The sequence below is a fragment of the Melospiza georgiana genome, chromosome 6, assembly GCF_028018845.1.
Source record: "Melospiza georgiana isolate bMelGeo1 chromosome 6, bMelGeo1.pri, whole genome shotgun sequence".
Classification (NCBI taxonomy): domain Eukaryota; kingdom Metazoa; phylum Chordata; class Aves; order Passeriformes; family Passerellidae; genus Melospiza; species Melospiza georgiana.
Window position 1 is genome coordinate 15,388,450 of NC_080435.1, and position 27,903 is coordinate 15,416,352.

Sequence of the window (27,903 nt, forward strand, 5' to 3'; positions counted from 1 at the left end):
TCTGGGGAGAAGCTGCCATGGAACTGAGGTGCAGGATGAGGACCACCAAGTGCCAGCTGCTGGTGACCAGCCTCTGTGTCATGGTGAGCAGGCAGGTTTGGGGGGATCTCTGCAGAACCGAGGTGAGCTGTTGCCTTTCCTATCCCCACTCTGAGAGGGGATGGTTTTCCCACGTTCTGTTTGTGGTGGGTGGAGGGCAAGCACAGCCAACTGCCTGAGTTATCATTGCACCATGGGCGGTTATCACTGGCCACCAGCATCCCCCCTCCTCTGATAGACTTCTGGTTTCTCAAGGCTGTCACACCACTGCAGCTCTTTCACAACTCAGCAGCTTCCTCCAAGGAGAAAGAAAAGGTCACTGCTGGCAGAACGGGTGGGAGGTTGTCTCCTTGGAGCAAAAGAGAAAGGATGGACCTGCTGCAGTCACACTTGCTGCTGGGAGGGTGGTCGACTGCAGGTGGGATCAGTGAGGATGTGAAACCACAAGGCTTTGGTGGAAGTGTGTGTGAGAAACATGTGGATTGGCACTGCAAAGCGAAAGCAATTCCAGGGACTCTCTTTATCAGCTCTTGAAGCAAATTCAAGGGGAGTTTCTGGACATCTTCTGTTAGAGCTGATGGGAAATGTTAGAAACTGGAGAACACTTCTCGTGGATGCTTTGACTCGTATGTTCTTCTTGACTTTTCACTTCATCAAAACTTGCCAGCATAATAATAATAATAATAATAATAACAACAGTAATAGCAACAATCTGTATTTAGTTCAAAGAGGGTTGGTGGCTTGTTAAGGGTTATTAAAAGGTTTATTTTGGGCCACAAATTAGGTTTGTAGTTTTTCCAAATTTCAACATTCCAGGACTGCAGTGACTGTAAAGTGGTTGTCTCTTCCAAATAACACAATATGCCACTTGGAGGAAATGAAAGGAGGATTGGTACTAAGCATGTTTAGAGGAGACATTAAGGCACAGCTGCTGTGCATGGTTAGAATCACATTCTCACTGTTGGGAGGATTTTAGACTGGTGTTTCTCAGAAATCTGAGCTAAGTGATGTTGCACTTAATATTTTGCTGGGCGTGGGTCAAGATATGCAGTAATGCACAGTCTGAATGATCAGAAGGTGCCACAAATTAGGCTAGAAAAAATGGTACATTTTGGATGGATTTAGTCTCTGTGACTGTAAGCCTGCAGCAAAAGCTATTAAAAAATGTCACACAGTGGGGATTATGTTGAGATCACATTGTCACATTTGACACAGGTATAGCTGCCTCATGTTTCTGTATTGTAAAGGCACAAAATGATGAAGCCTTATCTTCAGAGCTAGGAGTAGCCTTACATTTTGTATTTTCCTGGCTTATTGCACTAGATTTGGAGTTCATTTTGCTGCTGGTGCCTTTGTCCCAGCTCTGCCACCAGTCATTCTGAAAGGAGCCCTGCCCTAGAGCCAGGTGTTATCAGAAATATTCCCTCTCCATCACCTGGAGAGGTATGGACATGCAAGTAGTTACTCCATGCCTCAGGCATACCGGTGCTCTCAGTGATGGGACAGAAACAGACAACACCTTGAAGAGACAGAAACCACCACAGACAGCTTAGAGTAGTACAGGACTCAGATCTTTGTGCTCTGCCATAGGAAACAGACTCAACAGCAGGCACTGAGACTATTGCAAAGAGCAGAGCAGAGAACTTCACCCTTGCTCAAAACCCCTATTGAAGCTGGCAGCCCTCACAGCCACACGTGCACAGAGTAGGGTGGCACTGCACAGGTGTGCTGCAAGAGCATCAATCCTCTCAGTTTTCTTCATGTGATGGGAATTTAATCCATAGGCACTGGCCAAGAGACCGTGGGCTGCACAGTGACACATGCGCTCATTATGCAAGAGAGAAAAAACAGCTTTAGTATTTTGAAGTGTCTGGGGTTTGTCCTTTTATGTGCATTTTGGGGTACATCTGGATGATGAGGCTCTCTGTGCTTGCATGGGGCTCAGAAAAATCCAGATACACTCAAACCTTTGTGTGCACCCAGCAAGAGCTGCTGCCTTGTAAATCCCATCCTGAAACCCTTCTTTTCCAGCTGCTGGGGCTCTCCATCGCCACGCTGAGCACAGTTGCCCACTATGGGCACCGTTTCACCCTCATCAGCAACATTTCCCTGGACAGCAATGCCTACAAGGTCATCCACCACTCAGGTATGTTGTGGTCACATCCCAGTGAGATCTTTGGTGATACCAGAGCTGCAAAATTCCTTAAAGCTGTAGAAGAAAATTCAGGGCTATCTCAAGAGGAGGAAGGAGTTGGGTTTTGGAGGATGCATCAGGACTAACACAGTCCCACAGGCACTTTCTTTCCCCATATGAGACCTGCATGCCAGTAACCAAAGGATACTGTGGGTATATGGGGTGCTCAGGTGCTTCTGTGTTTGCACCTGTTCCTCTATTCTCTGACCCCTGTGCTGTGGTAGAAGCTTGGGAGGAGCTCCTCAGCCACTAAAAGTGCACTGGGGCGGGCAGGAGACTGAGGAGAGGAACTACAGGAGTTGAAGCAGAACATAGAAAATTGAGGCTGGGAGGAGAAATGCATGGCAGCACCTTCAACTTTTCTGAGGAAATATGTGGTATTTTTGCTTTCACAAGGGAGAAGTATAAAATGAGTCTTAGGTACAAGGCTAGAGCAAAGATAGCCCAGATACTAAAACACCCTGCTCACCACTGCTGCACTTGCATCTGCTGCTTCTCCTGAGCTGCACTCTGGTCTTAAACACACTCATATTCTCTCAAGATCTTGGTTCTCAATTTCAGTTTAACAAGGCTGGTGTAAAAACTGCTTTAGCCCAAGGCTAAGGTATATTCTTTCCCCGTTCCTACACATATATATTGGCACTGACTGCAGCCTTGCAGGCTCTCCCATGCCAGTCACCCATCTCCAGCAACACTTCCACTTGCCTTGTTTACAGGCACTGCCTCTGTGTGGTTAGGTTAGCAAAGTCCTTTGCAGTGCTGTGGTCCCTGAGCCCTGCTCCAGGGTACTGGCTGTGATCCTGCCTGAGCCAGGAGGAAACCAGAGGATGAGTGTTGCACTAGATTAGCAGTGCCCAGAGTCCTGATAGAGGCTGTGGGACAGCTGCTGCACCAGCACCCCCCTTTTGGGGGGGATCCTTATCAGAATGCTGAAATAATTGGCAGCTTCTGGTCTGTTGGGTGGACCAACTGTGAGAACCCCTCAGAGGCTTATAGCCTTGCCAGACATACACAGCAAAGCACACACAGATGGGGGAGCATTGAATAAATTACAGAAAAATTTCAGTTCTGCAACCTGGTCATTTGGGCCAGCTCCCCAGAATGCACTTTTTGGTCCCTCTCTGAGTGAAGCATCAGACTAGGCCTCTGGCATCTGACCACAACTCCCACATCTGTCTTCCAGCTTTCTACTTTGGGATCTGCCTGAGCATGACCCTGATCCTGGCAGCCCTGCTGAGCTCCGCTGCCACGGTGCGGGAATCGCGGTGCCTCACCGCCATGGTGCGTATCCTTACCTGCAGGGACTGGCTGGGAGCGGCTTTCTGTCACCTGGGGCTGGCCCCCTACGTGCCCCTACATGTCCAGTGCTGGGATCTGCGCTGCCTTATGCCCAGGAGAATGCATGCCTGGGGAAGGAGGTCCTGTTGTTCCACTTTGTGCTACTAGGGGACATTTTTTAAAAAGCATCACCCTGCAAAGCTCTTAGGGCTGAGAATTGCATCATTCTGTGCTAAGTTTCTTTTGCCAAGGTCCTGTGTATGCAACTATCAGAGGGAATGTGTTTATCTGCCATGACAATACCCAGGGTATTTTTTTTTTCTCCTCATCAAGTCAACACATGGTTTGTGTGAGGAAACCTTAGCAGTGTGATTTTGCGTCTCACAAACTTCCCCCAAATTGTGATAGCAAAATTAGCCCCTCTTTCTCCCACCTCACTGCATGGCAGCAGGCATAGGGGATTTGTGTAGGACCCTGAATTTCAGCCTACAAGGAGAGGGTGGAGAAGTAGCATAAGAGTGGAAATCCCCCCTTTCTCCTCTCCATCAGACTGTTTGGGCCTGGACCATGTTGACAGTAGTAAACTGCACTGTGAGATAAGCTCCATTTCGAAACAGAGCCTGCATGTGGGGCCAAGCCTGCACAGAGCAGCTTCCAGCCTTGGAGCTGGAGGAATGAGTGGTAAAGTGCTGCTCAAGGTGTGTTTTCCCATATGAAGGGCAGGAGTTAACAGATATGTTGTTGAGCATGAAATCTTGCTCAATATAAAATAACTGCATTGCTGTCTTACACTAAAGAGATTTATCTAATCTGTGTAATTGGGGGAAATGATACTGATGGCAGAAATGAGAAGCTGACACCTGAAAATTCACTGCAAAGCAGCCACTGAAATTAATGTTTTCACCTTCTCAATATACCATCTTCCTTTCTCTGAGATGTCCAAAGGGCCCTCAGTTCCCATGAATTAAGCAGAATGTGTAACTCCCCTCTCTTTTGCTGAAGTGTCTTCAATGTGTGCCTGCAATTACCACATCTAAACCAACAGATGGGTATGTACAGATCAGTGGAGAATGTCTTGGCTGCCTGAAGATATAGCCAAACTTCTCTATAATGTTTATTTGTTGCCTTACTCTCTGGTATAGTTTGAAGCATGCCACTGCATAGAACTGGCTGTTAAAAAGAGGCCAACATATACTGAGCGAATTCCAGAGCTCTGTCCAAAGAGCATTGTCCAAGGGCCACACAATGCTGCTCTCCCTTCCCATTTTAGTAAGGGAAGGAAGATCATTTTAGTAGGATCACACCCATGTGTGATCCTTTCCTTCAGCCACTCATCATCTCCCACAGCCTGGCTGGTTTGGGGTATCGCAGCCAAGCTTCACCCACCAAAGCAACCTCTAGTTGGCAGAACCCTCAAATTGGCTGTTTATTTTTGTGCCCCCTAGTGCACTCTGTTGGCTTGTCTTTATCTTCCACAGTTTGGGCCTTCTGGGGGATGCGGCCGTCTGCATTTTGGGCCCCTGATGGACATATTTGTAGGGCGGTCACGGTGTCGCTGCCTTGCGGGGAGCAAGGAAAGGTGCGAGGTGCCTCCCCCGCAGCTGTGGCGGCGAGGCTTCATGGCACGCTGCTCTCAGCGGGGATAACGGGATGCCTCCTGGCTGTCTTTGAGCTCGGCTCCGTGCCGGGCCATGGGGCGGGAGGCGAGCGGGCCCCGGCAGCCGCGCGGGGCCGCTCCAGCGCCGCGCTCCGACGCCCGCCCGCTCCCGCTGCCGCTGCCCGCTGCCCGCTGCCGCTGCCCGCCCGCTGCCGCTGCCGGGGGTGCCGCGGAACCGGAGCAGCCTCCATGACCCCTGCGGGGTGGTGGCACGTCCCCGGCCCCAAGGAATAAACGGGAACCCTGGAAGGCGCTCAAGAGCTGGCCACTAGCAAGGGTATTCTCGGCTCCAAATTGTTCAAGGAGCTCATCGGCATCTTAAATCACTCAGGGAGGACGGGAGGACTTCGCCTATTATAAATTGTCCCCTCCCCTCCCAACCGTGTCATCCACCAAGGGCCAGCTCTCTGCTTGTTTTGCCCCCAGTTCCCACTCCAAAGGCACACATTTAATCTTTGATCTGCCAGCGGGAAGCGAGAGCAGGGAGAGCCAGCCCTGACAGCTGCAGTGACGCGTAATCACAGGCAGGAGTGGGGTTTGGCCCTGTGGGGCTCCAAAACTGGTCCGTGTGTTGTCCAGCCCTGCTGATCCCTGCTGTGCTGTAGCTCAGAGGAGCGATCAGCCCTGCTACTTGGAGCTTTTTTCCTCCTTCTGCAAGAGAGAGAGAATCTTTCATCTTCCCCTGCTATTGATTTTAAAGGACTTTTCCTCCCTGCATAGAGTGTGTCTTATTTAGAAGACCATTTAATTCACTCTTTAATCAAAGAGGGAAAACACCAGACTATTTGCCTGACATCTGTGGCTGTCCAGGGAACCAAGCCATGCGTGAGGGATGTCTGCATCAATGTGGCTGGTCCACCACAATGCCACTTGGTAAACCAGCCACTCTAGGCAAAAGCTGAAAAGCTGACAAGGATCCAGACTGGGCTTACAGGAGCTTTTTTTTTTTTTTTTTTTGTCTGTTTGGATTATATATCGTCACGCTGCCTCGCTATCTGGAGGTTTGTGTGCCTACAGAGGAGGAGCCACTGTTCTTTGGAGGCCTCACTGGTGCTGTTCTAATAACAGTTATGGGTGCACAGTGGTTAGAAACCAGGACAGGTCAAACTGGTTTAAGCACACAGGTCTCAGGAGATTGTCTTCTAGCTGCATTAGCAGCATCATGAGAGCACACAGATGCTACTGTCCATCCAATGCTGCTTGTGAGGAAGCTGGTTCCAAGAAAGTAATTGAGAACTTAAGGATAAAAAATTATGTTCTAAAATCCAGCAATATTCCATATAAAGCTCCTCTTAAACAGAGAGAATAGCAACAGACTTATTCACTGTCCTCCAGCCCAGGCAAATTCTGCTTTCTTGTGATCCATGGCCCATCATGCAGTCAATCCCGAATGTAAATATCCTGCAGCTTTATAGCCCCTGGAGGCCATGTTGCTATTGAAGGGGAGGAAAAGGAAGGAAAACAGCAGCTTTCCTGTTTGCATAAAGGAAAGACTCTGGTATCAGTGGGGTTTAAAGCAGCATGTGTTGTTACTGGTCAGACAGAGTAAGGGAAAGAAAAGAAAAAACACAGGGAGCAAATGCCAGCTGAAATTCTCACATCTGAACATTACAGTCTAAAACCTGACTAGTATAGAAGAAAATTTGTGATCAGGATGGAGCAGATGTTCCAAAAAAATGCAGTGGAAAAAGCCTCAGTGCATGCCCAATATAACCCAGGCTTTCATCAAGATTGATGAGCTAGTAGGGGCAGCACACAGCGCAGGCTGTTTGCTTTATTATACCCAGGTGTAGGCCAGTGTGTAGAGGGTCCTTAATATCACTGCAGCACACTTCAGCATCTTCTTTCTAATTCAGTCTGCTTCCTGTGCTCTCCCTCGTGGTGCAACACTTCTGAGTGAGGCATCTGTGTGCCAGTGGCAGAGCTGGTACCAAGGACAGATTCCTCTTTCAGACTGATGTCACCGACTCGTGTTTGCTCTGTGGAAGGGCAAAAACATTGCATGCTTTTAGATGAACTAAAAGGCAGAGAGGGACACAACCTGATGGATGCCATCTGAAATTTGCCCCTGCTTTTCCTGCCCCTGGGCTCTGCAGTCTGGCAGGGAGCTGGCCTTTGCAATGACCACAGCAGCACCAAAAAACAGCTGGAGAAGAGCATAGCAGGGCAGAGGTCTGCTCCTTCCCTGGAAGTGTAGGAGTTTGGCAGAACACAGCTGCAGAGCACAGTATGAGCTAAAGGATCTGTCCCTCATCCAAAGCAGGCCCCCTTCACCAAAGGGGAAGTGTCAGAAAGGTGAATTAAAAGAAACACCAGCCAACAGACAGGGTGCTGTTCCTGTGGATTCTGCCGAGTCTGTCAAAAAGAAATTGTTCCTTGCAGCAAGGATGGAAGCAAGGTCATTCATAAAAGAGTAATTGATGTCTGCCTGGTGACAGCCCTCCACAGGGCTGATGTGGCTGTCTCTTGCAAAGGGAGCAGGCTGCAGCCTGTGACTGGCTCTGAGGACCTCCAAGGATCTGGGAGATGGTGAACCAGCCTCAACTCTTCCACATTTTGTATGCAAACTGCACATTGCCTTTTTCTTTTTTGCTCCAAATGTCTTCTAATGTAATTAGAAAGTTGCTCTTCCAAAAGCCTTTTGGCTGGGAAGGGAAAAAGCAGGCTATAATTCATTTATAAGATGTTCTCGGAGCCATGTAATTGCTGTGCACCAGATGGATGGAGGGGGAGCTTCCCAAGGGGCTGCATCTTGGTATTCCCAGAGAAACCAGACAGAAATAAAGGGAGAGCTGATGCTGAAGGACTGAGATGTGGGGTGGAGCTGAGGAAGGGAAGATGAAAAGGAGGATTTTAATCTGCTGGGAGTTCTGGCCCCAGAGAGATGATGTAAGTGCTGGAGCTGGTGGGGAAGGAAGGGAGAGCACAGGGGAAGGAATCTGGGCTGTCACTGGCATCCTGTTGTTCACACTCTCCGCGTTCATGGTGGGTCACCTGAATTATAACTTTAATGGAATGATATGCAGAATAGTGGTCACATTGCTGTCAGTGCTGGTTTTTCCATCTGACTAATTTTCTTATTTTTAAATTTTATTGTCTTTGAACTTGATTTTGGTGAAAATGCCATTTGTTTGGTGGGGAAGTTGTTCGAGGCAGTGCAAAATGCAGGGTCTGATCTTATTGAGGAGCATCCTGACATGCCTGTGTCCCTCCTCCCTCCAGTTTGTGCTGTACCTGCAGGGTTGAACTCCCCACTCCAGCTGGGATTTGGTCTGAGATATCTTGCCCTGCAAGCTCTTCCACATCTTCATGATTTGTAACCACCTTGTCATGTCAGTGTTTGATCAGACTTTTCCTCTCATCTTCTTTAGGGTCTTGAGTAATCTCATTTTAGCTCCTAGCAAGGCAATGAATGATCTCATCAGCTATATGGCCAGGCAGCTGCCAAAAACTAAATGAAAGGAGAGACTGGACATACATAATTTAAGATTTTTCGTAAGAGCTGTATCAGGGTTTTCCCCAGTGTCTGATGCAGAGCCTGCAACAAGGCAGCCCCAAAAAAAGTGGTGAACACCAGTGGCAGTCTTGTTCCAAGAGCAAAGTCCCCAGGCAGAGCAGAGAAACAGAGCAGATGGACAACAGCCAGCAAAAGGATTTTACTGGCACATTCACTTTCGTTTCCAGGATTTGAAGTAACACATTTTCCTTTCGTGCTGCTTATGCATGAGTTGGAGCTTTTTTTTTTTTTTTTTAACTATATCTTTTAAGCAAGTTTTGTTTTTTTGTTTTTGTGAAGCAGAACTTGTAGAAACAATGTTATTCTTCCTCTCTTAAGCTTGAATTTGGTAAAATTTCATGAAAGATTTAAACTTTTCCAAGTTATTTCAGCTATATCATACAATGAAAACAGTAATAGAAAAAAATTAGAAATCAAAATAAGATGCAGTCAGCTGGGTAAGTTTCCCACATAATGTTGTGTTGAAAGAGGCACAGTTTAATGGAAAAACTTGTAAGGGCGGTAATTTTCAACCGATGCTTATTCATCACCTTTTGTCATTCCAAGACTAAGCTGTGGATTCATATTGGATGAGCCCATTTAGCTTTCAAATGCTTTACAGGCACTTTTCCCTTCCTTTTTTTCTTTTAAATGTGAACGAGATCATTTGGTCCGGCTGTCACAGCAGGCAAGTGCTTTTTATATCACGGCGTGGGGGTTTTGGTCCAGGTTTGTTCAAATGAAAACACAAAGCGTGTAACTTCCAGCTCTGCAAGCCTAAGGAAGAAGACAAAAGTCATGTCCTGCATCATTGCTATTATTGTTTAGACACTTCAGGGTCAGTTTCTGGCCTTGGTTATATTTCTGTCATCCTGTTGTCTAACTAGGATGGTGCTGATCTAAGGAAAGCAGCTCGGCCATGCAGCTGCCACCTTGCTCACAGAATGAGTCCAGCTCTTCTTCCAGAGCAGGTTGATTTCTATCTCTATACCAGTTATTTCCTTCTTTATGGACTATTTGTGTGGGTTTTCCCCTCTTTGAAGGCAATAGCCAAGTTTTAAATGCAGGGGATTGAATCTCATTATTATGGAGCACAGTCCTGCAGCAGAAGGGAAGCATACTGTAAATATAATGTTTTATATGTCCTTTTCTTTGTCCAAGAGGAATTTGGGCAGAATGGATTAACTGCTCTGCTGGAAGCTGCCTGGTTTTTTGGTCAAACTCTTCAATTGGCCACAGTGTAATTAGAGGGCTCCTGATGGAGAACCACATTATTGTCCATCTAATTTCTTTTAAGTAACTGACGTTATGAGGGATATTAAAAGAAGGTGATGTTTAAACTTTAATGAAACTTGCTCAAACAAGCATATTAAATATGTCCTGATTGTGTTTGCAAATGGGTATTTTTCTCCCCAGGCTGAATGTTGGTATTTTTCCTCTTTATCCTCAGGGATTTTTCTGTTTTGCTCTGGCCTTTTGTGGATTGATCCCAGCTGCCTGCTGGAGATACACACACAGCACGGAGGTAAGTGTTGGCTGCTAGGAAATACCACCAGCATCTCATCAGAGATTTTTTTCATAGCAACTATTCCTCCCATAAAAGGGACATCTGGCATTAATTAAGCCATCCATATTGAGGTCTATCAGATCCATGCTCTGTTGCATTCGTCCTTTGGAAGAACAGGGTCACCTTCATCAGATGCCTCTTCAATGGGATCATCTGAAGGGAGAAGCCCGTGGAAAATCTCATGCAGGGCAAATGCTTTGTGCTGAAAGCAAAACAAAATGCAAGCCTCCTTAGCTTTGGGATTTTTTTTCAGGGGATGTTTGCTTTGTTTTGTTTTGGTTTTTTTTCTTTTGTTTTAAATGAGATGCTTGACTTTTGAAAAGTCATTTCCAGCTGGTTCTAATTCCTGCTAACATCAATTGGGAGCCTCTATTTGAAGGCAGTGTCCAGGAGAAGCACCCAGGAGATGTGTTTATTAACCTGCAGCAGTGGTACATGAAAAACACAAGAGTGAAAAATGGTATCTTGGGTCGTTATGATGCTGAACCAGAAAGAGAAGATCATAGGAGGCTGAATTTGGAAGAAAGTTGGGGTTTGAAGTTTTACCCCAGAGCTTGCTGGTGCTGGGGCAGATGGGTGATGTGGGAGATGCAAGATGCTGGGTAAGTTGGTCTTTATTCCCCCTTTTGCATCCCTGCACTCAAAAAAAATTAAGAGACTCGGGAGTGTAAAAAAATCATGACATCTTTCTTTTGAAAGCAGAACACTGGTATTTTTGGCAAGTACCTAAATAATTCAGAGAAGTGCTTGGGACTTTGATAGGTGTTTCATGCAGTGGCTCAGTCCTTGTCTCTATTTTGCTCCTCCCCAGCCCTGAGCATGTGCCATAACCTGCATTGTTCTGGGCACCAATGAGGATGTAACGTGAAACATCATCCCAGTGAATTAAGGATTGATGCTGCCAGTTCATCGTTTTGGTTACACATACTGGGGGTGATCAAAGACCAGTCTGAAGTGTCTGGCCTTGAGATTTCCTTCTGTGATGGAGGAGCACAACTCCATCAAAGTCCCAGAGACTCAGTCCACACTAGGACTGTGGCAATTGGTTTTGTAGGCACAAGGAGCCCTGCCCTGTAATGGTTTGGTGTCCTGTGCATAAATTAAATCCCAGTCTTTCTGAAAGTAGAAGTCAAGGTTAAGGAAAGGGATAAGGCCCTGCTTCTCTAGAAATTTTTCCCGGAGCTGGCCAGTGCCCAAAGTAGTTGAAAATCCTTTGAAATGTGCAGGTGGCTACACTGGACTAGGCTAAAGTTGTTGGCCAAGGAGCTTTTTGGCTGACCTGCTGTTAGCCAAGGTAGCAGCATAAAAACCCAGCAAGCACAAAGCAATGCTTTTTCAGATGCCAGCAGCTTGTGGCCCAGGTGTCTGCTGGTGGCAACTGCTGGTGCCTTTGCCTTTAATGTTTTCCCTGGGTTTTTCCTGTGTGAATTTGTCCAACTGCTTTTGGAAACATTAGAGTGAGTCCTGATGGCACAACAGCATCTTTTATCTGTATGCTTAACTGGCTGAAGTGCAATCCATCAGAGCTGAGGCATCCATGAAAATATGTCTTTCCACTGCCTTTTTATTTTTTTCCTTATTGTTTCAGGCAAAACTATCAACATTTATTACATTCCAACTAACAGTTTAATATGGAAATAATTTGGTTTTCATGACCAACACAGAAGGGAGTTTCCTTCACTTTCCTTCTTCTTCTGCAGACATTAAATTGTAGATTGAAGCACAGGCTGTGTCAGTAAAGGAGAAATGGCACCAGAAACTGTCTGGTTTTCATTGTGAAATTGTGTTTTCTAAATAGACTGCTTAGTTTTACTGTTAATCCACATACATGGTGTAGGGCATAAAAAGACTGCAAGAAAAAGGTTGTATGTTGGGTTATGTAATACAGGGATGTGCCATGCCAAAAATATTTTGCTGAAAATATTTTAAGGAGTATTGCTTTGTATATCTCTTAATCAGTACATCTGGTTTTACTTCAAATTATTTTCGTGGGTTTCTTTGCTCTGAGTGCCCTGCCCACAAAAGCACCCATGGTTATGGTTAGCTTTGGTAATTGCTTGGGTTTCTGTAAGCAAAACAGCTTCCACTAGGCAAAATTAGGGGGTTATGTAAAAAGTTGACTTTCTGGGCAAAGAAAAACCAGCAGTGTTTCTGCCAACAGAAAAAAATACCCTTAGATACCATCTTGTGTTTCTCTGCTTCCTAAAATCCAAGGAAAAGCAAGGAATATAAATGAGGAAGATTTAATTAGAAGTGTCACTTACAGAACGTGTGGAAATTTACTTTCTACTGAAAAGTAACCTGTCTCACTAGAGAGACAAATGCAGATGTGAGAGAAAAATACAGGTGACTGAAAGAAATGCAGATGTGTCTGCCCCTCCAGGACAGGAGCACAGTGATACAGAAAATTGAATGAAGTAAGGATAAGACTTGTGAAGTCTCATTATAGAGCTGGTTGTTCGCTTGTCTTTCTCAAAAGAAAGAACCAAATTCAAGCAGGTGTCCTCTGCTGCCTACTGCATGTCAGTACTCTCAAAAATAGTTAATTGTGGTAATCTGGGGTGGGGGGAAATCAAACCCAGCCAAGCGGGTGGGTGTCTTGTAAGCCTGATGGGATGTACACAGCTATCAAGAAAGGAATGGAACTGAGGATGTAAAACTGAATAAGGATGAATATGGCCATTACATGTGCCTGAATCACTAAGAGCACTGAGGGGTACTGCCCCCATGTTCAGGGCTAGAACAAAAATTTCAGTTTTTCTCATGAAAATTTTCCAGTGGAAAGACAGACAGAAAATTAGGTTGTTAATTTTGGAAATGTCAGCTGGGAGCTGGTGTGAGTAGTTCCTGTCCTCTCCCTCCCTGCTGGCAAGATTCCAAACCCAAGCAGCACTGAAAACAGAATCCTCCCCTCCCTTTGCAAGCTAGGTATGGGAGGTCTCCCCTGCCCTGATCCCTGGCAGATGCTTCAGTGGTTTACTCCTGCTGGTAAAAAAAAAAATATTAAAATACCCCTACATTTTCTTCATAAAGCAGAACCCTCTCATAGAAAATCACCTGAAACAGTAAACCCCAATACTCAGTTGAAAAATTGTTTTTGTAGTTATTATCAAGAGACAATAGGTAGAAATGTAGTTTGAATATGATGAAAACAAGATGCCCTTTTTGCCTGTGTGGCTCTTTTAGGGCCTTTTTTACAGTACTTCCTATAGAGAAGCTGGGCAGGGAGAAAGGAAGAGTTATTTGTAAATATTTGATATTCTCAGACCTGGGCACTGTAAACGAAATTAATCTTCTCATTTCCCATTCTTTTCTGCTTTCATGACTTTCTGTAGCTTCTGGACGAATTCTTTCAGACAGATGTTGAATGTTTTAATTTCAAGTTATGCGCATTCCAGATGGACTCGATGTCACCATAGTTTGTTTCCTTGTGATGTATGCCAGACATGCAGCAGTCATGAACCTTAGATTTCTCATGCTTTATCGTAAAAGGTTGCATCCCAATTGTTCCTCCTCTCAGTGGAAGATGTGGTCTTGGTAGGGAAGTGTTGCAAACCTGTCTGAGGAAGGACAGTGGCGCAATCAAAGTGAACAAGAGATCTTCGTGCATGGGAGGGCAGAGGGGATGGGATGACCTCTCTGCAAGGTCTTTGCTGGAACTGGTGTGGTAACCACAGAAATCATGATGTTTTCAAGTGGTTTTCAGCCACATTAGGAACTCCTGCTTCCTGAAGCTGAAGAGCTGAGTCTTGTTTTCCAAAGTAATTTTTATGGCAGTTCCTTTGCCACAAACTGCTGTCTGTTTAAGAGAGGTCCCTCTGTCATTCACAGCACGGCCAAAAAGAGCGGGGATGTGGAATGCAGGGATGTGGAATGCAGGAGAGACATGCCACATCTAGCACAGCTGGTGGGGAGGGCTGCTGCTTCCTCCTCCTGCTCCCCAGCTTCCTTTCTCTCCTCAGCCACTAACTGCTGCTGTAGAAACCTGTCTGCAGAAGCTGGAGCAAAGCTGTACTTGCAGCTGCCATAGAGAAGATTTTGTACCCTTACTAGCCAACACAAAACTAGAATCATTAAGGTTGGAAAGCTTTTAAGATCATTGAGTCCAACCTTTGACTGTCAACTACACTAGAGCACTTAGTGCCGTGTCCGGTTATTTCTTGAACACTTCCAGGGATGGTGACTCCACCCCCACCCTGGGCAGCCCATTTCAATGCCTCACCACCCCTTCAGTGAAGAAATTCTTCCTGATGTCCAACCTGAACCTGGAACAGCTTGAGGCTGTTATGTTGTCACTTGTTGCCTAAGAAATGAGATGAACCCCCACTATGCTACAAGCTCCTTTTAGGTAGTTGCAGAGAGCAATAAGGTCTTCCTTGAGCCTCCTTTTCTCCAGGCTAAACTATCTCCAGCTCACTCTCACTGGATTTCCTGTGCAGACCCTTCACCAGCTCCATTTCCCCTCTCTGGACATGCTCCAGTACTTCAGTGTCTTTCTTGTACTGAGTGGCCCAGCACTGCGCCCGGACATCCAGGGGCTGAGCCCAGTACAGAGGGACAATCCCTGCCCTAGCCCTGCTGGCCACGCTGTTTTTGATACAGGCCAGGATGCCCTAGGCCTTCTTGGCCACCTGGGCACACACTGGCTCATTGTCAGCTCTTACCCAGCACCCCCAGGTCCTTTTCCACTGGGCCCCTTTCCAGGCCCCTTATCTAAGCCTGTAGTGCTGCATGAGGTTGTTGCCCTCATTTGACCAAAGTGCAGGACCTGGCACTTGGCTTTGGTGAGCCTGAGGTTTGGGGTTATGTTCTGGGCCCTGCTGTGAAAGAGGCCAGAGAGTTTCTATTCCACATCAACTTCTGCTGTTCCCTTTCTCTGAGCAGCTTCTTCCAGGAACCCTGTGGCCCTGGCCCCATAAGCCAGGGTGGTAGGGTGGGTCAGTGACGCTAAAATTGCTGCAACATAAAAGGAGTTTTGCAACAGAATGAGCATTTTAATTACAGAGATTTATTCATAAGTAAAAGCTTAAAATGGATTAAATTACAATTTCCCAACTCAGGAATTTGAAACTGGTGCAAATAGTTGTCCATAGTTCTGTAAAGGCCTGATTCCCCATGTCCTCTGAATGAAGATGTTGTTTGAATTTGCACTAGCTGCAATGATATGGCAATCTCTTAATTATCAAATGGTTTCTTGGGTTACTGGGTGATTTCAAAATGAGTTTCACCTGTGGCTTTTGGCTCCACATGAGTGGAAAGGCATTAGCCCTTCTGTGCTGCATTGCTTGTACTTCAAGAATAAATGCAAGGAGTTAGCTTTTTATGGGCAGGGAATTAATACAAGCCATTTGTCTACATTGTGATTCTCCTGCAGCCTTGCTCTGCTACCTTCAGAGGAACTTGTCTGGTCTCCCCTCCTTATGCTGGGAAGTGGAAATGGAGTCTTCCATGCTTTGCTTGCAAGCCAGGTGGTACCTTTTGAGATGGTGATTTTCTAACCTGTTAGAAAGCCTGGAGTACACAGCTGGAATTAACAGCTGCAGCTGTTAAATAACAAATGTTGCCACACCTGAGTCTTCTTAAACAAAGCAGCTTCCCTCCTCACTTCTCTGCCTGTGGAAGCAACACTGGTCTTCTGTCTGTGGGTCTCCCTTCCACGCAGCACCTTTGCAAAGCCAGAGGCAGCATTGCCTAGGTCTCCAGGAGGGAATCATCTCTTGCCATGCATAAAACCAGCACATGCATCTTTTTTCTGCAGGTATGTAAGGAACGGCCCGTCACTTTCCGGTTAATTTCTTAAGTAGGACTGTAGAGGTCTTTTCTCTGTGGATTTCCTAGGGTGTGTGTGTATCTGCAACTGCTGCCTCTGGTCTGTGTTGGGGCAAAGTCTTGCAGGGACTTAAATTATTAAATGCGGGCTGAAATCCTAGAGATTTTAATGGGATTTAAATACAAGCTGAAAGTGTGCTCAGGTGTTTTCTGAAACCAGACCTGAAGCATACAGGTAGGTTCCTTTTGGGCTTTGATTCAGGGAGGCTGGATCAGGACTGTAGCTTCTCACAGGGGTCTTCCAAGACCATTTACAAAAGTCACTGATGTTGCTGTGAAAACTGTGAACTATCTGACATGCTCCTTGCTCTTAATCTAGGAGGCACAATCACTTTAAACCATTGAGCTTTTCCCAGTCTCTGAGGTCCATGGGAAAAAACAAAAATGGGGGGAAACCCCTCCCTCTTCCTTACCGTTTTTAAATACTGTGCCTCTTTCCCAGTGTTTATGTTCTCACCAGCCAGCGACAGCCCGCTGCCCCCAGCGAGACACTGCTCTCCTTTGTCTGAGCTCCACACAGGCATCTGCACTCACGGGTTCCATAATTTATGGCTGCCCCAGCGCTGAACCCACGCGGCCCCGTTTCTGCCACTTTCTGTGGCGGAGCTGCAGCTCCAGCCTCCAGCAGCAGCCAGGGCACCTGAGGCCACTCAGACAGCTGCCATCGCTGCAGCACATCCCGCCCCCATGCACCTGTAGGATGCTCACCACAGCAGGACAGCCACCACCCCTCAGAGGTGACAGGGCTGCCCTGGGACTGACTCTTTTGCTGATACCACTGGTTTATAAGCTAAAACTGCTTGTTTTCAGTGCTGTTCAGTGCTTTCTGTTGGGAAGCAAGTCTTGCCTGGCGCTGGTTGTAAGTGCTACAGGTGAAGGCTCAGGGATGGCTGAGATAATTTGACCACAGTTTTGGGGAGAGGGTGTTCACAAATTGATGAGTTGAGTGTTTTGAAAGACAGGAACATTGTCATTGTAGGCCCTTGGCAGCTTGTTGGCTTTGCAGTTCTGTTATAAAATGGACTGAAAATTTAATTTATTTTTTTTTACAAAAAAAAAAAAAAAAACAAAGAGCAAACATAAAAAAGCTAATCCAAAAAAATTCCAAGAGGACCTTGATATACTTGTGACATTCACCAATGTGCAGCCACAGATTAGAAGGATTTAGGGGGAAAAAAAATCCTTGTTGATATTGATTAACTGCCTGCCTGTGTTTTCTGTACTTCCCTATAAGGCAGCTGGTACTCTGTCACAGACACAGCAATGCTGCATCTGAGTAGCACAAAGGTGGCCTCTGGGTTTTATGGCTTGGCTGAGCATGAGGCTGTCCCCCTGCCCATGGGCCAAGAGGGATGTAGAGCACCCACACAGCTAGAATCTGCTGTTCTTTTGGGGATATGGAGATAGGAAATGAGGAGGTGAGCAGTGTCACAGCTCAGCACCTTCTTATGTTTTAAGTGTTTTGTGCAAGAACAGGATGGAAGTGCTGAGGCTAGAGAGAAAGAGTTTTCTGAAATTTTTGTTCCACAGCAGTTTTTGGTCTGTCTCCTTCTGTGTATATAGCGGAAAGTAGAAGGAAGCCCATGTGGTTTGGTTTGGGGTTTTTTTAATGTATGTATGTATAGATAGACACAAAATCTGATCTGGGGGGGGAAAAGTGGCTAAAATCCTTATGTGGCTTGTGGCCTCAGTGGTCTCCAGTGACCACTGTCAGTCAGAGGGGGAGCATTTCTTATCTTGTGCCATTTTCCACAGAAGACCTCAAAGGCTGCTCTAATTTGCAGCACTGGCTGGATTTCTGCATCTGGGAATGACTGGTTAGAGGAAGGCTCTGAAGGAGAGAAGCTGATGGGCAGTGAAGGAAATAAAAAAAAAAAAAAGGTCAGTTTTCCTCTTGAAGGAGGCAAGGTGGAAATTTGCTTTAGTTTTAATAGCCAAAGGCAAGAACTCCAATTGCTTAGAGTACATGTCTTCCTGCAGTCATACATTCTGCTTCTTGGGGGATAAAGGATTTAGAGGATGATAAATAATCTTAAAATTCGTTTTTTCTTTTACTTAAGGTGAAAAATGGTACTTACTGAGTCAGTTGGAGTCAGCTGCATTCATTTCAGTGGTGATTTTCCATTTGTTGTGTCCAGAAACCCATCAATATCATTCCTAAATGAATATTTCATTAAGGAATGCAGACAGAAGCGGGAGGCAGCAATTATTTACCTGATTTAGAGCTGGAACATTTCACCCAGCTTCTTCCAGGAAAAGAATTACTTTAAGGTGTGACCTCCATATCACTCAAGCTGAGATTTTTCTTAACCAAAGCCCAGCTGATGCTTTACCTTCAGCTCATGGTGTTTCTTACTGATGAGCACTTCAGGCTCAGTCTCCCTCCAAGGGAGAGCTTTGTCCAGCAGAACTCTTCCAGCAGTGGATCACAGCATGTCACTAGGAACAGGAAAATCCACTTGACTATTATGATGCTTATGTGTGGGAGGAGTGAAAGACCTTTTGAAAAGCAGATGGACTTTCTCTTCTCCAGCTGTATCTGCCCATTGCATGCTAAGTACTGTTTAAGTGATGGGGCACAGCTCTTTGTCTTAAAGGTCATTATTAACAGCATCAGTGTAAGCACTCAAACTCAACAGTCATCCTGTTGCTTAAACGTGAGAGAAAGCACCCTGAGTATTTTTAATACTTTTTTCCTCCAACAACCAGAGGAAGAAAATTGTCTTGAGGCAATGGACTCAAAGTTGCCCATCAGGGGAGTGTGTGATAGGAATCTGTTGAGGATGGCAGTTAAGTACAAAGCAGTGCTGCAGTCTAGCTCTTCACTGTGTTAGGAGCTGGATCAATGGAAAATAGAGGGATGAACTTCTGCTGGATGTAGCAATGTTGCAAATAAGTCATGAAACCACCTGGTGACTGTCTCACGCTTTCAGGCTTTAATTTTTACATCATCAGGCATGCATGAGTGAGCAGGATATTTTGGGCTAGATAGATGTTGCCGTGCATGACCCGTGCTTCAGAGCTTGGCTGCAGCTCTGAGTACTGTGCCTCTTTACACAGTACAAACATAATCCCATCCCAGGCAGCTGAGTGTGGTGTTTTGCTCTCCTATGTCTTCTCTTATTAAACCAGACTTCTTGTATGCTCTGTGGCACAGTCTTCTGCACAGAAGGAAACAGCCAGTGATAAATACTGAGATTTTCTACTATCTGTCTACCTCTAAAGTATTTAAATGAGAAAGCTGTCTGCAGTAGTCTTTGAAAACAGACCATTATGTTGTATGAAAACAGCAGTTTTTCCCTCCAAAATCAAATGATCCTAGCAAAAATCAGAAAGAGGATGTGGAGGAACTACAAGCAATTTACTCTTTAAAAAATGGATTTAGAGTTTGATATTCCCTTACTAGGATCTGAATAGCCTATTCAGATAATGTCTGGATATAAATGCTAGATATAATTGCTAGAGAGAAATGCTGAGAATGACTAATCAGCAAATTGTACTCTTAGGCTTGCCCAGACACACATTCTAAAAGGAAATTATTGCTATTAAACATTTTCCATTTAATGACTTGTGTTTTCAGCTCTCGGAGGCTGCTTGACAAAATGAGACTGAAAAAATCAGTGGGTAACTGAGAAGTCAGCTCACAAGCAAGCTCAAAAATGGTGCAGTTGAAGTCTTTAGTAGTCATTATGTACCCAGAGATTACCATTATCATTTCCATCACTGTAGCTGAGCTGGCTGTGAAATTATAACTGCTTGTGGTTTTTTCAATTACTGTTTCCAACAGCTGAAATAATTTTGAGCCACTGTTTTGTTACAGGCATTTTGTTCCTTCAGATCTTTCCTATCCACTCTTGTTCTTCAAACAGCTACCTCTCCCAGTATTCCTTGGCCCAGATTAAGAGACCTTTAGAAAACAGTTAAACTTCTGGATTGCTTTCACCCCTTGAACCCTTGCTTGAACATAGCCACTTGCTTGAACTCTTTCATTTTTTTCTTTTTAAGTCATTCAAATTTAGGTCTTTTGGACAAAAGCTCTGCATCCTGACCCTCATGGTAAATATGAAAAGACAAATATTGTGCATGCAGCACTGGTTCCCTTACCAAAACACATATATATGTTGTCACAGCACAAAATAGTTTTTATTCCTACATTTTAGACTGGGATCAGGATATTCAAAAGGTAATAATCGCTTATGTTAAGAAACCTGCTGTTCTGTTACTCTTTTCTCCACAAGAGGAGCTCAAATATTATTCTTTTTTTCATTATTCCTAATCCAATTCTTCAGTGGAAATGGACGTTCTTTTTATTGAATCCATTTATTTAATTGCTGCTTCTGGAAAGCTATTTCATGGCCCACAAGAAGTTAGAAAAGCTTGGAGATTTTCTTTTTGATTGGGTTATAAGGTTTGCTGTGGGGAAGGTTGGTGCAGAAGTCATATAGAAATCTGGTCTTATTGTTGCATCCACCTCACTTTATGCACTCTGACACCCCAGGGGGACAAAAGGAGCATCCTCCTTCCTCACCTGTGTGGAACAGCTCGGTGTCACACATTTTGCTATGGAGTATCATAATATCTGAGCTCTGTCTGTCACTGCTCACTCTTATGCCATGTTGATAGCCATAAAAAATCTTTTGATGCGTGCCTTCAAACTCTATTCCTGGAGGCACAGAGCCAATCTGGATACACATAATCTTCTCAACCCCCCCCACCTCCCTGGTTATCACCCTCTGTTGTTGCTTGTGTTTTGGACAGCTGGGCAGGACAGAGCAATCTTGCAGTAATAGATGCAACCACCTTGAATGATCCTGGTCTCACCCCTGAGCAGAGAGTGCTGGGGTTTTATTCCTCAGAGGAATTTCCAAGTGTGAACCCTCACACTGAGCTGCAAAGCCTCGCTGAGAGATGGCTCTGTTCCCAGAGATTTCCCTGTGTGGCCACCCACTCTGCCTGTCTCTGCCATCAATTTTCCCTCCTGAAAGACAAGCACTGACTGCAGGCCCACTCGGACCGGTGCTGCTGAGGAAGCAAGGCAAAATGAAAGGAAGAAATAAGGTTTTGACTCCAGGCACTGAGGGCAACTGTCATATTTTTTTTTCTCTGACTTCCAAATGGGAGTTGGCTGGGATCTGTCAAGCTTCAAGTTCTCACACATTTGGTAAATATTTAGGGTCTGACTCACCACTGAATCACTCCCGTTATTTTTTTTGCTCTGCGCAGAGAAATGGCTCTGCCACTTAGATAACACCAGCCCTCTGAGGTTCTCTCACTTTTTGTATTCTAGAATGTCATGGTCATGTGTGCCTGTCCTCACAGTACCACCTTCAGGATGGGGAGATGGCATCAGCCCTGGCTGGCAGAGGGACTCAGGCACACTGGTCACAGACACCCAAGTTCTTCTCTGGCACAAAATCCAAAACTGGCCAAAAGCTCCAGCCATCAGCTGGTGAGACCCCAGCTCCTTAGCTGGTGGGTCACACACCAGCTCCTGCTGCCTGGGGGTCATTTTAGTAGCTGCACTGCCTGTATTGCTGTACCTGCGAGAGCTTCTGTGGAAATCAAAAGAGCATAATTCCCCCCACAGACAACTGTGGTCTGTTTTGTATGTACAGACCTCTGCTTTCATTGCAGGTGGAAGACAGCATGATGGATGTGTATGATTTCGTGTACGAGGAGGTGAGGAGGAACACCTCCAGCTTCAGGAGACATGAACTGACTGCCATCCATGAAGCAGTAAGTTGTCTTTTACCTGCAGGAGGAAACCTTGCCCTGGGGTATCTTCCTGAGGGTTTTGGCAGGCTGGGGCTGACCCCTGTGCTCTGTCTCGTGAATGCTGCAATGCCATTTTTCCTCAAGAACTGAGTCCTCCAGGCTGCTGTGGAGTCTGCTCCTCCCTTCATATTCTTCCTTTCTCAGATCTGACCAACCAGATTACCAACAGGAACAAAGGGTCACCTCTTTGGGCATCACTGTGGTGCAAGATCTACAAAGCTTCCGCCCTGCAGCTGCCGTAGTATTTTCTGTCTCAGCAGCCACTGTGACTTGCTCCCTGTCTGTGATACAAGAGTGTGGATCTGCACACTCTTGTAGAGTGGCATAGAGAGGAAGAGGCAGGAATTCCACATAGTCCAGCAGTAGTATTTGCACATGGTTATTCTTATTTATCCTCAAGTTTATGTCTGAGGAGAACTGGAGGCTACACAGCCTCTTACAGAACTGGAGACTGCTATCAGGCTCCCAAATACCACTACCCAGGATGCTGTTGGTCTCTGTAGCTCAGCAGGTAGGCAAGGGTGGTTACCCAGAGCACAGGGAGGACACTTGCCCCCAAAGCCACAGGAGATGAGTGAGGATGTCCCCCACAGTGAGAAACTCCCAAGTCCCTGCTGAGTAAAGGAGATGCCATTCCCTCGCACAGCAGGGCTTGTTTGGGGAGTGAGTTCATGGCACACACAAGGCTGGATAGGGAGGTCAGCCCTGCTCTGCTGTTTCCAAACACCTCCCACACAACTCCCTGTATCCTTCTGTGTTTTTTTTAAATCATCATAACAAGTACTTTTCCAAGCTGTTTCTATCTGTGCTTCTCAAAACACAGAAGAGGTCAAATGTTCCTTTTTGCAGTGGTGGTGGTGGCCCTCAGAGTCATGCCCAGGCATGGAAGTGCTTGCTCTCAGGGCTGTGGAGCAGTACTCCCAGGGTCCCATTTGACAAGGAGAAGCAGGCACAATGCCTGGCTTCACCAGTTGCTTATTTTAGTTGCCTCTTGAATTGATGGAGAAGCAGTCTTTCTACTCCTGGTTTTTTTTTCCTTCTGCCAGAGCTCCAAACTGTCCAGTGCACCACAGCTACAGGAAACCAGCTCCCCAGTGGGTGTTGCTGGGGATCCCCTCAGCCCATAACAATCACTGGAAACATGAGTCTGTGCATCCCTGGGCTTTCTGGAGCAGCCACTGAGCATTAATATGACCACAGAGGAAGGACTCGGCACCACTCCCAGGCAGCAGTCCTGGGGGAGCATGAGCAAGTTTGAGGCCAGATCCATCCACCTCCCCTGAATTTAGCTTGCATTGCTGCAGTTGTTGATTCCTACGTGCTTTGCTCCTTGCCACCCTGGTTGGGTAGCCTTTCCTGAGGCAGCAGGGGCCCGTTGCCAGCACCTCCTGCTGCAGCAGCTGGTAGCAAGGGGAGAGCCTTGGCGAGCAGCTGGCCAACTTCTCCCTCTCTTGCAGTTCCTTTGCTGTGGGAAGCACTCTCCTTTTGGGGACACAACCGATGTCGAGAACAAGACATGCCCACCTGACCAAGTGCACAATGAAGGACAGGTAAGGAAAAGGATTCTCCCACACCATAGTGGGGTTATGCTTCTACTTCCTAGCCATCAAAACCTCACTGGTGCTAAAGTGTTAATGAGAATTGTGCTTTTTGATGGTTTGGGGTTGAAACAGGTTGGGATTTGTTTTGTTTGGGTTTTGTTTTTTCAATAACACTGGACATGGTATGGGAGTAGTGCATTCAGCTCTGGGGTCCAGCACAGGAAGGACCTGATGGAGCAAGACCAGAGGAGGCCACCAATATGATCAGAGGGATGGTGCATCTCTCCTATGAAGAATGGCTGAAAGGATTGCTTATGTTCAACCTGGAAAAGAGATGACATGGAGGTGACCTAATTGTGTCCTTCTAGAAAAGGAGAAAGATGCAAGAAAGCTGGAGAGGGACTTTTTGCAGGAGGATGTAATGACAGGACAAGGGGGAATGTCTTGAAACTGACAGTAATTTTAGATTAAATATTAGGAAAAAAATCTTTACTGTGAGGGTGGTGAGGTACTGGCACAAGTTGCCCAGAGAATTTAGGAATTCCCCATCCCTGGCAGTGTTTAATGCCCGGTGGGGTGGAGCTCTGAGCAACGTGGTCTAGGGAAAGGTGTCCCTGCCCATGGCTGGGGGGTTGGAACTGCACAGGATCTTTAAGGTCCCTTGCAACTCAAATCATTCTATGATTGTGTGAATCAGGAGGAAGAGCCCTGGCAGATCAGCAGGTCTCAGACCCACAGGTGCGGTTTCCTTCACTGCTCTAGAAAGCTTTCAAAATGCTTGTGTTTGCAGCCTGAAACTTCCCTCCAGCTTTCTGCTCATCTCCTGTACTTGCAGAGAGTGTGAGATATCACAGGCATGTATCAGAGCACAAAAAAAGCTGTTTGACTTTTCCACATGACACTAATTTCTGACACTTAAAATGTGTTCCAGTTAACAGCAAATGTAGAATTTGATGTAATTCCTTTTTCTCCAGGGCATTAAATAGGTATTAAAATGAGAAGCTCATGAAGCAAGGTGATGATGCCCACCAGTAGCTTCCTCAAGTATGCTTCATTCTGACTCTTTCAAGCATCTCAGTGGGGCTGCTGGAGAAGCCACCAGAATTAGACTGTTGTGCACTGAAGCTACAACCCTCTGAGCATATCTATTGCACGATGATGTTTCTTCCACCAGAGTAGCTAAAGCCACTAGCATCAACATTTGGTGTTTCTAGGAAAAACAAAACCACGTGACTGCAGGGATACAAACCCATTGTCAGGCGAAGAGGTCAAGTGCTAGCAGCACCCGTGATGCACAGGCGCACGTCAGCCCGCTGGGGCAGCGTTTCAAAGCACAGCCTCCAGGAGTGTCACATCCCAGGGCTGGGTGGAACTCGGCTCTAAGAGCAGGAAGGGAGAGCAGAACAAAGCTGGGCACCATATGGGCGATTCATTCCTCCCACTTAGTGGTCTGTTTCCCTCACTTGGGAGCCGGGGAAGTGAGTGGGAGGATGTGCTTTGTGTGACACAGGAAACCACATAGTTTGGTGGCCACAGTCATTCTCTCCTGGCTTTGAATGCTCTTTCTTCCTTCTGCATCCCCTGCAAGGGCGTGCTCTTGCATTTCTGAAATGGCTGTCTTGGCCAACACCTCGGGGATTTCTGTGGGGCCATTGGTATGCTTAAGGCTAATGTGTATTAATGCTTGCAGCACCTCGCAAAATTGAGCTGTTCAGTAGTAACCTTGGGGAATGCATTTGGCATCATGGTGTGCTCTGCTTTTCTGACTTTCCATTTCCTTCTTTCCATATTTCAGTGAGTGAAAAGAAAAGAGCTTTGCTTGACCACACTTAAGCACACATCCTCCACAGTGCAAAATCATCAGAACAATAAAACTCTAGGCGTGTTGTAGTAACAGAAAAGATACCACAGATGTTTGTCTTCCCAAGATGCAGCAGCAGCAGGAGGGAGAGCGGCCCAGCTGTGCAATGCTGCACCCCTTTCTTGCCTCCTTTCTCTCTGAGGCTGTGGAAGTGCTGTTGTGGGGATAAAGCCCCCCACCAAACTGCTGTTGTGCTGCAAGGGGTATTTGTTTCTCTCTTCCCAGGACTGCCTGCAAGAGATCCAGGACTTTCTGAAGAAGCACATGGACTTTGTCTTCTCGCTCCTGGGCATCGCCATTGGTTTCACGGTAACACTGTCTGTCCTTTCACATTTTGGCCCTGGAAGGCAGGATCCAGTCAGGAAAAAGTATCTTAAATTAGCCCCCAGAAGCTAGAATTCTGGGTGATTTTGGATGCTAGCAGCAGAGAAACAAGCAGTGGTGGACTCCACTATGGAAATTGGGAAGGGGTCAGGAATCTGGACAGGCTGATTGGTGGAGGGGTTTTCCTGCAGGAGGAGGCTCGCTGCATGGTTTTTGTGCCCTAACAAGGCATGGTGTCTGGGAGTGGGGAGCAGGATGCAGCAGCAGTTGCATTTCATCCACTCAGGCTTGCCTGTCTGACTTCTCCTGTGAGTGAGAGGCCGTGTCACCTTGCTGGGGGCTTGTGGATTACGTAGAAAGGGAGATGCACTAAAGCCTTCATATTTTAGGAAACTTGCTGCCTCCTAAATCAACTTGGGAAGTTGTGTGTGCAGCCAGAGCTGGAAGGTCTTGAAAGCTACTGAGCACCAGCAGTGGAGCTGGAGAGCTGTGCAGAAAGGGAAGGTCTCATCCTATTAATGACCACTATATGAATCTGATGAGGAACATCTCGGGCAATGTGGGTAACTCCCAGGCTCATAAAAAGCAGGCTGCAAAGGAAAGGGAAAGAGTGTGTTGTCTGGGCTCCAAGGTTCTGTCTTTAAAGGAGTAACATGCAGAGGAGGGGTGAAATCATCTTCAGATGATGGCTCTGAAGTTAATTTGGAGGAGAACAAAAGAGAAAATTAAATGCTGCAAGAGAAGCATATCTTTCCATGGTGAGGGGGCTCTGGGGCTGTGTGGGGGTGGTCTCTTGGGAGCTGGAGCAGGCCACTAATTAAAACCAGCCTTCTTGTTTGCCCACCCACTGCTTGGCAGAGGTGTCTCACTGTAATTACCTGTACTCAAGGACTCTGAACAAGTGGTGATGCACACCAGAAAACAGCATGTGAACGGAGACTCCTTTCTCCACCATGAGGGCAGGTTTGGTCTACTATGATATCTCCATGCTGCTCCCCAGATGGGATGACCTTTCTTGATTGAAAGTGTATTTGGAGATTGTTTTATGCCTTGTGTCCACCTTGGCACATTTATAGATTAGAAGATTCTTCTCCATCTAAATAAAATCCAGAGGAGCAAACAATTTGTATTTTATAGCAGTAAATTAGGAAAACCATCAGGCATTGCTATGGAGCTGTAAACGTAAAGTCATCTGTGAATATTTGGTGCCACTTTCCAATTTTTCTCCAGTATAAGGAGAATTTCACTGCAGCTATATTCAGATAAAAGCAGGAGCACTTTTATAACAGATACACTTTTTTCACAGCTTGATGCTGTAGCCAGATAAGGCAGCTGTCTTTGAAGCCTGTGCTAGAGGAAATCTCACCGCACAGTTCGCTATTGTGATGGCAGGATGCAAGGGAAGCACGTAAAGAGGGCTGTAGCTGCTCTGATGTCACTGTCCCTCGGCCAACAATGCACACACATCCCCAGATCAAGCTGCAAGCAAAGGCATTAGCACATTAGGGCATACTTGAAGAAAGAGCACATTGTTACAGCCCTCATGATCCTTCCCACAGCAGCCTTACCTTGGGTATGTTGCCTGTGTTAATCCTGATGTGTGATACACCAGGCAGAGTATCACAATAGAGAGGAAGTACACTGTCCTCTGCATTTATAACTATTTGGGGTTGGTTTAAGCATTTTGGTTTTTTTGGTTGGGGTTTTTTCTTCAAACAAGACATGGGTGTTGTGGTTTTTTCCCTTTAAAAAAGGCTGCTATTATGAGAGGTATGTTTGTTTGCATAGAGGAATGTTCTGTGGCAGGAATTAAATTTGAATTTTCTGGTTTCATTTTATTTCTTGGTATTTTTAGAGCCAGGTTTGAGCTGTGCTATGCTAACTCCAATCAGATGTTTTAACCATGTGTTGCTTTTTTAAAAAATTTCCATGTCAGAAATGGTGTTCAGCACTTCACTGAAAACCAGCTCTCCTCAGCAAAATGTGACAACAGGCAATATTTATGACTGCTTATTTGCACAGATGGAGCATCATAATCAGTTATGCACTTAATTGTATGCCTATCTCATTTATTTCCTTTTAGGTTTATGGGATGTTCCTAACTTCATTCCTTTGGTTCTCCATCCACTTCAGCAGCAACCTGTACCGGAAAGGGAAATACACCCTGCGGGAGAGGTAGAAACCTGATGCCTGGGCATCCCTACCAGGCAAATCCAGCTCTTGGCACAGAAGATGTCTGAAGTCACCCACAAAATGCCCTGGGAAGGTATTGTGTGGGGTCAAGTGATGGGATATGTGTCACACATTTCCCTTTCCTGCACTACAGTTGGGCTCAGAGATGC

General features: G+C 46.0%; 1 protein-coding gene across 1 annotated transcript; it reads left to right on the top strand.

Annotated features, from left to right (window-relative positions):
* The first annotated feature begins 17 nt into the window (after positions 1-17).
* On the top strand, positions 18-27,740 carry TSPAN32 (tetraspanin 32). Its single transcript, XM_058027074.1, has 8 exons — positions 18-83; positions 2,071-2,185; positions 3,417-3,514; positions 10,115-10,189; positions 21,695-21,796; positions 23,293-23,385; positions 25,463-25,546; positions 27,645-27,740. The coding sequence occupies exons 1-8, from the start codon at positions 18-20 to the stop codon at positions 27,738-27,740; spliced, it is 729 nt and encodes a 242-aa protein (XP_057883057.1).
* The last annotated feature ends 163 nt before the right edge of the window (positions 27,741-27,903 follow it).

Excerpts from the sequence above, each read along its gene's own strand:
- TSPAN32 (XM_058027074.1), top strand. The coding sequence starts at position 18 with ATGGAACTGAGGTGCAGGATGAGGACCACCAAGTGCCAGCTGCTGGTG. Across the intron at positions 2,186-3,416 it reads CAAGGTCATCCACCACTCAG|CTTTCTACTTTGGGATCTGC; the intron begins GTATGTTGTGGT and ends TCTGTCTTCCAG. Across the intron at positions 10,190-21,694 it reads GATACACACACAGCACGGAG|GTGGAAGACAGCATGATGGA; the intron begins GTAAGTGTTGGC and ends CTTTCATTGCAG.